At 38.6% G+C, this 10878-nt stretch overlaps 1 protein-coding gene across 1 annotated transcript in view; it reads right to left on the minus strand.

Annotated features, from left to right (window-relative positions):
* nfat5a (nuclear factor of activated T cells 5a) overlaps positions 1-10412 on the minus strand; it is a 50361-nt gene extending 39949 nt beyond the window's left edge. Inside the window, exon 1 of the mRNA XM_052119659.1 lies at positions 10126-10412. Within this exon, the coding sequence (XP_051975619.1) occupies positions 10126-10198 (73 nt within the window). The 5' untranslated portion in view covers positions 10199-10412. The remainder of the gene's footprint in view (positions 1-10125) is intronic.
* Positions 10413-10878: the final 466 nt, after the last annotated feature.

The following is a 10878-nucleotide window of genomic DNA, read 5'->3' on the forward strand; positions in this document are numbered from 1 at the left end:
ACTCAAACTTAACGTCAGAATCAGCACGATCGGTGATTGTTGTAAAATGCAGTCTAGCTACTGTTGCTAAATTGCGGGACGCGTTTAATAATAAAAAGAGCGCAAGAGATACCGTTCCCAAGGTGGTGCAACGAGACAAGCAAACTATAGGCTACTTTGGGTTTCATGTGCGCGTCTAAACGATCAACTATACACAAAAATATGTCAAAACGACCGGCTTGGAGATTCACTTAAACACAGTTTATGTCTTAAATGGATGTAGTTATGGAAATAGTTGGGAGAAAATATGCTGCATCAGGAGTCTATCAAACAACAAAAGGCAAAGAGAAAATCACTTACAGTTCTTGAATGAATAGATTAATGCTTATTAATGCAGAAGTTATCTATGATAAACTATGCAGTGTTATTTTACAATTGATTACTTCATTAGATTTCTTTTTAGACCACACCTGACCAGTAATGTTAGTAGACCTTCCTGAAATTAAATCACTGTGCCTATTTATCTTTGTGTAATTGTTTATCTTTTGTTTATCTTTGTTTAATATATATATATATATATGTAACAAAAAGAACCGCTAAGAATACCGTTAAAGTACCGGATCGATAAGCAGTATCGGTAAGATAGTAATACCATTAAAACCTTAACGATACCCATCCCTAGTTATGCCTGTGCTTCTCTTGGATGCTCTGAATATTGGATTACGTGTCTGGATTGCCCCTTAATTAAAGCTGCATTTGGATCTCAACCTTTGTGTCTCGGAGCAGTTCAGTAACACCTGCTTTGTTTATTTAATATATTTGTTATACATTATTTATACAATATGTTTTTACATTATACATTTTTAATTTAAGTGTACAAGTGCAGATTGGTCAAGTGTTCAATAAATGTATTTGTTGAGAAATTTTGTCTATCTTAAGTAATTATTTGTGTTACATTTTATCTTTCAAATAAAAGGTTCAAATAAGAGGTTAAAAACAAGCACATATCGGCCAAATTAAATCGGCAGCATTAATCGGCCTTCGGCCGACCCGGATTTCAAAAGATCGGCATCGGCCTGAAAAAACCCATATCGGTCGACCTCTAATATTAATGACCATCCACAACAGTGTAATGGGATAGAATTGCAAATGTATGCCAATGACACTGTTGCATACACACATGCCAAAACAGCTGAGCTAGTAGCCGAGAAGCTAACAACTGCTATAGAAAGGATCACACAGTAGCTTGATCAATTATGTCTTAGCTTGAACATTAGTGAGACAATAGGTATGTTCTTTTACAAAAAACAATTTGCAGCCTCCTAATGCTGACATTTTCATTAAAGGTGAAAAGACTGATATAGTTACTGAATTTAAATATCTTGGTATAATAATGGATCCAAATCTTAGTTTTAAGAAGCATGTCAAGAAAATGATAAAAACCACTACATATAATTTGGGGGCAGGCTGGAGAAACAGTGATTAAACAACTAGAATCCCTGTACAAACAAACCTAAACATTCTGGATAAAAAGCCAACTCAATGTCATCATTGTAAGATACTGGAAAAACATAGTCTTCTGAGCTTTGAGAATTATAATTCTCAAATCTGTGTCTTGTGTATAAAATGTTTTATGGTTTGGTCCCCCCTTATATTACGTGACTGTTGATGGTGATCTGAAGGTTGTTGAGCCGGGGTGTTCGCTGTCCTTTATCTGCATATCATGGTGCCATTTAAAAAAAAAAAAAAAAAGGCAGAATATCGGCCTTGACTACTAGTGCTGGACAAGTCCGATCCATGGAGGCCCTATCTTGCAACTTACAGGACTTAAAAGATCTGCTGCTAACATCTTGGTGCCAGATACCACAGGACACCTTCAGATGTCTTGTGGAGTAGATGCCTCAACGGGTCAGAGCTGTTTTGCACAAGGGGGACCTACACAATATTAGGCAGGTGGTTTTAATGTTGTGGCTGATCGGTTTTAATTTGTCTTAAAATCTGGTTTAAACTTCATCCAAGTTACAACAATGAACACACACGATCCGGTTTAACCAATAACACACAAATAATTGTATTGATCTTCTATTGAATACATCATTCAAACATTCACAGTGTAGGTTGGAAACTGTATGTGAACCCCTAAGTTAATAACGTCAACAAAAGCTAATTAGAGTTAAAATTGCATGATCTGTACATTGCATGTGTGCATTGTTACTGAAACAAAAAGTCTTCTCATTCACATATACAGTATCTCACAAAAGTGAGTACACCCTCACATTTTTGTAAATATTTGGTTATATCTTTTCATGTGACAACACTGAAGAAATGACACTTTGCTACAATGTAAAGTAGTGAGTGTACAGCTTGTATAACAGTGCAAATTTGCTGTCCCCTCAAAATAACTCAACAGATAGCCATTAATGTATAAACCGCTGGCAACAAAAGTGAGTACACCCTTAAGTGAAACTTTCCAAATTGGGCCCAAAGTGTCAATATTTTCTGTGGCCACCATTATAGGTCTGGAGACATGCTTGGCCAGTCCATCACCTTCACCCTCTGCTTCTTTAGCAAGGCAGTGGTCATCTTGGAGGTGTGTTTGGGGTCGTTATCATGCTGGAATACTGCCCTGCGGCCCAGTCTCCGAAGGGAGGGGATCATGCTCTGCTTCAGTATGTCACAGTGCATGTTGGCATTCATGGTTCTCTCAATGAACTGTAGCTCCCCAGTGAACTGTAGCGGCAGCACTCATGCAGCCCCAGACCATGACACTTGCTTTCTTGTGCATCATCTTTAGAAGACATCTTCTGGGACGAAAGCTATGCAGACCAATTTGATGCAGTGTGCGGCGTATGATCTGAGCACTGACAGGCTGACCCCCCACCCCTTCAACCTCTGCAGCAATGCTGGCAGCACTCATATGTCTATTTCCCAAAGACAACCTCTGGATATGATGCTGAGCACGTGCACTTAACTTATTTGGTCGACCATGGCGTGGCCTGTTCTGAGTGGAACCTGTCCTGTTAAACCGCTGTATGGTCTTGACCACCATGCTGCGGCTCAGTGTCAGGGACTTGGCAATCTTCTTATAGCCTAGGCCATCTTTATGTAGAGCAACAATTGTTTTTTTCAGATCCTCAGAGAGTTCTTTGCCATGAGGTCCCATGTTGAACTTCCAGTGACCAGTTTGAGGGAGTGTGAGAGTGATGAAACCAAATTGAACACACCTGCTCCCCATTCACACCTGAGACTTTGTAACACTAACGAGTCACATGACACCGGGGAAAGAAAATGGCTAATTGGGCCCAATTTGGACATTTTCACTTAGGGGTGTGCTCACGTTTGTTGCCAGCGGTTTAGACATTAATGGCTATCTGTTGAGTTATTTTGAGGGAACAGAAAATGTACACTGTTATACAAGCTGTACACTCACTACTTTACATTGTAGCAAAGTATCATTTCTTCAGTGTTGTCACATGAAAAGATATAATCAAATATTTATAAAAAATGTGAGGGGTGTACTCACTTTTGTGAGATACTGTATATACAAACATTTTGTCTATTAAATTAACAATGACAAAAAATGCACCAACACAGAGGAGATGACAGAATTTCCCCAGATTTGGGGGACATTTAAAAAAAATAAAAATAAACATTTCACAAAGAAGATTAGTCAGAGGTATGATTCATACACAAGTGGTTAATCTAAAATTATTATTGAATAATTAATAACGTTTAAATTAAAATCAAGGCTATTTATCCAGATATTATTTGTTAATATTATTAACTACACTGAAGCATATGGTTACAATATTATTTGTGATCTCTCAGACCTAATTAATTTAATAAATATATAATATCCATCCTTCCCGCACTTTTGGCCTCTAGGTGGTGAGGAGGCTTTTCAAACAGATAGATCCATAACTGAAATGAGCTGATGGCCAGGGAAGTAGGCTAAAGCACAGTTACTCACTAGGACAGTATATTTTGAATCAATGGTCCAAACTCAGAATGGTCATGTAATTTAGCACTTGAGCACAACATTGATCTGATACGGAGTGTGGGAAGTGGAGTGCCCGTCTGTGAGAGTTTATGGCGCGAGCATCTGCCACTGACTCTGACTACAACATCTGCACAACGGACAGCATGAAACAAATAATGTTCATTGAAAATTCCTATGAAGATTGCGATGTATGTATTTCGAACTATATCAGATATTAGTGGTAAAACAGGAACACTTTGCGGGGGCATTCTTTTTGCACCCATATTTTGAATTTCAGGGCCATATTTGCCCAGAGCCTCCATTAATTTCAGACCCTGGATGGAACACTACACTGCGTGCCCAATTATTAGGCAAGTGAGTATTCTGATCTTATCATTATTTCCATGTACATTTTCCAACTCCAAACCATATAAACTTGAATGCTTATTGGATTCAATCATGAATGGTGGTATGTATTTGTGTATTGAGGGAGGGTGTGGCGAAAGTGACTTAACACCTTATATCAAGGTGTGCATAATTATTAGGCAGCTTCATTACCTCAGGTAAAATTGGCCTAAAAAGAGATTTAACTGTCACTGAAAAGTAAAAAATTGTAAAATGCCTTTCAGGCGGATACAACAATCTTGAAATAGCTCAACTATTGAGGTGTGACCACCGGACAATCAAAGTTTTGTTGCAAATAGTCATCTGGGGCGCAAAAAACGCATGGAGAAGAAAAGGCGCAAATTAACTGCAAAAGACTGGAGAAGAATTAAACGTGAAGCTACCAGGAACCTATTATCCTCCAATGCTACCATATTCCAGAACTGCAATCTACCTGGAGCATCCAGAAGTACAAGGTGTCAAGTGCTCAGAGACCTGGCCAAGGTCAAGAAGGCTGAAACACGACCACAACTGAATATATTCACAAGTTCAAGCGTCAAGATAGAGAAAAGAAATACAAGACAGATTTTTCAAAAGTTTTATGGACAGATGAAATGAGAGTGACTCTTGATGGACCAGATGGATGGGCCAGTGGCTGGATCACTAATGGACACAGGTCACCACTTTGAATCAGGTGTCAGCAAGGTGGAGGAGGGGTACTGGTATGGGTTGCTATCATTATGGATGAGGTATATTCAAGGATGTGGAATTATATTCAAGATCTATTCTCTGAAAGCAATATGATAAATATATGATATGTTGCTTCAGTTAAATGTATCTTGTTTTAAGGATTTTTAAATATGTATTAAATTCAATATTCTCAGATCATTTTTTATAGAGCTCCTAAAGTAAATGAGTTTTAGATATTTTTATTGGAAAACAAGCCAAAACAACAACAAATTAAACAAGTATTTTGTTGCAGTGGTGGGAAGACTGCCTCTCTCACTTTTTGTTCATATCAATCCATCTTTAACTAAAAAAAACGAAATCTCTCTTCTTCATAGAGTTGCTGTAAGATATACACCGCAACACATATGTATTATGATTCACTATGTGGCGAGCCATTACGTTATAATCTAACTGGAGCAAGCGTGCACACGGGACGAGTGTCCCTGTGCCAGAGTGTGCATCGGCCGGGTGCAGTCTCAATCTTTCCACCTTCACGCGACTCGTAGAAGCGCTGTTGACCGCACAGAGAAATGTTTCGGAGTTTATACTTATTTACATGACCTGCTTCCTTTTTATTTTAAATTGAATAAAAAATGCATTAAAGATATAATGGTGAGGTGTTTCCTTTAAAAATGCTCTAACATAAAAGTTTTGCTTAAGGGAATGGCAGCTCCGGCTCCACTGTATTTAATTTGAGAGTGCTTCTATATTTAGTTATTTGGTATTTTAGTATAATTCCCTCATACTTTGTGATCTACATCACCTGAAGCTGTTTGGAAAGTTTAGAGTGCATCTGGACTGTGATTGGGCTGTGGTTGAGTTTGTCATTAGAGTTTACGTTGACTGTTCTGCTGGTTCCCGCCTGTTACACAGCCCTAATACAAAAACAAGTTTATTGATTTGATTCGTTCATCTGTATATTGGTTTAACAATTCGCAGCTGCACTGTAAAGTGAATAAAAGTGTGCAGGAATTTCCCAGGATGAGACCGTGAAACTTGCAGGAAGCTGCAATCCCGCACTGAATTTCAGGCCCCGAGTACTGTGGCTACTCTCCCTAAAAGTGGCCGTCCAGCCAAGATGACTCAAAGGGCACACTGCAGAATGCACAAAAGGTAATAAAAAAAGAACACTAGAGTGACAGCTTAACTTGTAGGAATCATTGGAACTGGTTAACATCTCTGTTTATGAGTCTACGATACGGAAAACATTATACAGGCATGGTGTCCATGGCAAGACACCAAAATGAAGCCGTTGCTTTCCAACAAAACCTTGATTGATAACATTCTTGCACTGCAAAAAGGCTAGACACAGTGCAACAAATACAGTTTAACAGAAAGTAGCTGTCTCAATATGCTTTTTAAATTTCTTTTTAATTAGACACAGCAACTAAAAAGCAGCACTCCAGCTCGAGATGCTGAATCCTCAAAAACAAAGCGAAACAAAGATGTTCGTCTAACTCGTGTTTAGATGGAAAAACAAAAGAATGGTTGCAAAAGCGTTAGTTGTGAACAGCCCCTTACAGTTGGTAGAGGTACTTGCAATTGCGTCTTGCTCTCTTAATAAGCATTTCTCAGATTATGCAATGAGTTTTGTAAATGCTTTGTCAGGAAAGGAGTTCAACTTGAAAATATGTGTCTGTCTCGAGATCCTCGCATTCGGTTCCATTATGTTGTGATCTGTCTGTATGAACGTCCCCTTGCCTGGGCTCATAGTCCGAGTTCAGCCGAATACCACTACTATCTAGGAATTTTGCTACTCTACATACACTGTAATGAATAAAAAACAATGTGCTATTTCGCTGTTATTATGAAGTTTGAGTCGGGGATAGTATACATCTTCTGGCACGATGTGAACTGCCAATTGAAGCGATCCCAAAACAGTGTCCTACATTTCTTTTGTCAGACTCTTTTGTCAGAAAGGCCGGTGTAAAGAGATGAGATTTCAGACATGACAAAAGTTTTCAATGATCACACTGGGCCATGTTGCGAACTGTTTATCAGGAAAAGTGAAGCTTCCAGCAAAAAACACTCATAACAAAAGTACAATTAAAAAAAAATTTGGCACTTGTGCAATTCTACATATACCTTTTCCTTAGTTCCGTGGTTCTCCAATTTTATAGAGTGCAGTACCACTCTTCCACTTAGACTGTCACCTTTTTCATTAAGGGACAATATTTGCTCCCTTTAATCAATTTTCCCATTTCATTTTTTACCTTTGTAATACCTTTAAAAAAATAAATAATGCCTTAAATAAAACAATGTTCAATAAATAGGCAATATTAAAATCGTTTAATATTAATAAAAGTATTATATAAATATATATAAATAATATACTTTTATATAATAAAAAATATTATATAAAAGTATATTAAAATCGCCAGTAGGTGGCGGTAAATCATTGTCTTTATGTGTGAGTCATCGAGTCATTCATTGAATCTCACGATTCGTTCAAAGCCACAGATTTCATTGCAAAATAGAGCAATAAGCCTGACTATACTGTTTTAAATGTAGTAAATCACTTAATGTTACCCTTTTGTTTTGTTTTTTAACTGTTGTATAAAATCAATGTCACATTTGAAATCGTGTGGATATTCGGGAAACATTGCATCAACATTAAAAACACTGCTGGGATAGCAGCCTGCATTTTGTTCGCACAAACAGCGCAAGCGGCTCGTGACAGAACACAGGCCGACTGAATGACACTTCAATTTAAGTTGACAATCTCAAATGAAGATTGCTGAACTCCAGCTCGTCTGTGTTTTCAGATCATCCGCGCTTCTTGCGTTAGAGAGCGCGCGCGAATGATTGCCAGATACTATTGAAAAGACCGGGTAGAAAACATGTTCTTTTAACAGAAAAGCTCTGATTTGGGGTTTAAATTATTGAATTCTGGCATTAAACTGAAACGTTCCCACTTCAGACGACAAACTACGCTTGGCTACTATCTTGTTCTGCAATTCACTTGCCGTAACCATAGTAACGGTGCGCACGCTTTCGCGCTTTCTGCTATGACTTGGAGTGCGGGATGCACTCAACGTTGCATGAATTTTTAATTAGCCTGCATTAGTAACAATCCAAGGCTTTTAAGGCCTTAATTTGAGATTATTTTTCAATGCTTTTAAGATTCTGCGGGTACCCTGGTTAATGTGTCTTATCCCCTCACAATGGCAATAAATTAATTATTAGGCTACATTACATCATTCACGTCACATAGTGGTCAAATTTCAGTTCAAAATGGCGAAAATAGACAAAAGTTTATTAATTTGCCTGATTATTTTTGTGATTCATTTAACATTTATGACCTAAAAAAAACTGTCAAATAGCAAATGTTTAGTTTAGCAACTTACATCTTATCTCGCAATTCACCGACCGAGCGCGTCGAGTCGCTCTGCTAAAATTCGCGCTGTGAACATTAAGCCCGCCTACTTTGATTTGATTGGTCATCTCAAATATTCTGACATTGACAAGCAGTGACAGACCAATGAGGCTCAGATGAACACACACACACACACACACACACACACACACACACACACACACACACACACACACGGCGCCGCTGGAAGAACGCGAGCAAGACTGAAGCGAACACGAAGGCTTATCACATATTTAAAGATGGAAAGGGAGAAAACAGGATAAAGTAACACGGCGAATATCGCTCATATATATTTTTTTGACAACGTAGTTAAGGCGGCAGGCGTGTGTTGCTTAGGCGGCCGCCTTAGTTTCAAAGTGCTACGGGAAACCCTGGTAATAATAATAAATCTAAATATCACAAGCGAGACAGATGTTGAATAAAAGTTTGAAAGAAAAAAATGCAATGACATGTTGAAAAGTTCAAACAAACACACACACACACACACACACACACACACACACAATGCGGCCGCGTGCATCTCTCGCTCAACTGGCGCCTCCGGCTCCCCTTTATCTCGCTCTCCCACTGATTCAGAACCGGTTGTGCATCATCATGGCCCACCCACGCCCTCCTCCTAGTCACACTCCCCCCGACCATTATGTCAGCCATCATGGTCCACCCCTCCTCTAGTGAACCTGCGGGAGAGACGAGGGGGGGCGTGGGGAGAGGGAAAGGGCGAGCAGAGACACACAGAGAGAGAGAGGAGGGAGAGTGAAGAAATTGCTCGCCGGCTCCCAGAAACTCTGCCCGGTCCTCAACCGCTCCTCCACCCCCTGGCGAACGCCAGCTCGCTCCTCCCCTGGCGGACTGCAGCTAGTCCTCTGGCCCTGGCAGCCACGCCCCCCTCCTCATCACAATTAACCACTAACTTTCAATGTATGAAGACCCATACACTCATAGTTTTAACACAAGAAACTTCAAGTATCATCTGCTTACCTTCCAACATGACAATCAATAAGAATTTTTATTTCATTCTATTTCATTATTATATTTAGGTAATCATAATCAGGAACATCTGATACCCTTTTACCATGGTACTGCCACAACAGTCTACATTTTTGAAAGGTGATTTTGAGAAATTCAGTAGTACTGTGTCATGTCTTTTAGAAAAGCTTTGTAGCCCTGAAAACTTACATACAACATTACACATTTCATTTTTTTATATATCATGTCACATAACAGATTTATTTTTGACAATTTAATTTGAAAGTAATATAGTGAAAAATCTAAATCTTTCTAAGTAGGCTACCCCCTGGAACCTCCTCAATCCACTGGTTGCAAATCATTGATTTACAGCGCTAAAAAAGCATTATTTAACCCGCAACAGCTGTCCGAAATGCTTCTCTGATGTTAGACAGCAAACCGTGGTTGCCTCGGAGCCACTGAGTCACTCAGAATGTGTCAAGGAACACACACACACACACACACACACACACACACACACACACACACACACACACACACGAGAGAGAGAGAGAGAGAGAGAGAGAGAGAGAGCGAGCTAGCGCGTGCTCTCCTCTCATGCTATCTGATGTTAGCCATTCCTAATGTTTATATACAGCTAAACGAATTTACAAAGACGAATGCTGCCGTAAATTAAGGGAAAATGTGTTGTGTTATAAAAACACGTTCTTACCTTTGGAATAGAGGGATTTAGGTGAACTGGGGTCGATATCGGCGCTCAGGAGAGATATGAAATCAGAGGGCATGCTAACATGCTAGAGCCTCATGAGAGCAGAGGAAACGACTCTATCACTCCCCGCTTAAAAAGCAATGGATAAAGAAAAATATATACTTTCAATCATAAAATCTTCATAAAGGCTTAACAGCACAAGAACATTTGTGAAATTCACATTTAATAACGTTTAATGTGCATTTTCTCCATCTGATTAGCTAGACACCATAAGAGCCATCCACCTTTTAAGCGACTCCTCCCCCTTTCCGCGCACGCGCAGTCTGCGCACGTCACACGGTTATTGTCAGCTGTCAGATTATTGTTGTTGTATCATAATTTATTATTACGAAATCAATATTCAGTATTGTAAAATAATAAATAACTTATAAGAAATCTTCTGCAGAGGTTAGTCATAATTATGAGATATTATGAAAAAATTATGAAAAGGTTTCTCATGAGATCCTAAGTCATTAATATGAGATCCTGTCATTATGAGATACTAAGTCATAATTTAGAGAAAGTTTCTCATTATAATTAGATACTAAGTCATTATTATGCAATACTAATTCATTATTTTGAGATACAATGTCATTATTACGTGATACAAATTCACTATTTTGAGATTCTAAATCATTATTTTGAGATACTAAGACATTATTATGCGATACTAATTCATTATTACGTGATACTAATTCATTATTTTGAGATACTAAT

The sequence above is a fragment of the Xyrauchen texanus genome, chromosome 46 (assembly GCF_025860055.1).
Source record: "Xyrauchen texanus isolate HMW12.3.18 chromosome 46, RBS_HiC_50CHRs, whole genome shotgun sequence".
NCBI classification, from domain to species: Eukaryota; Metazoa; Chordata; class Actinopteri; order Cypriniformes; family Catostomidae; genus Xyrauchen; species Xyrauchen texanus.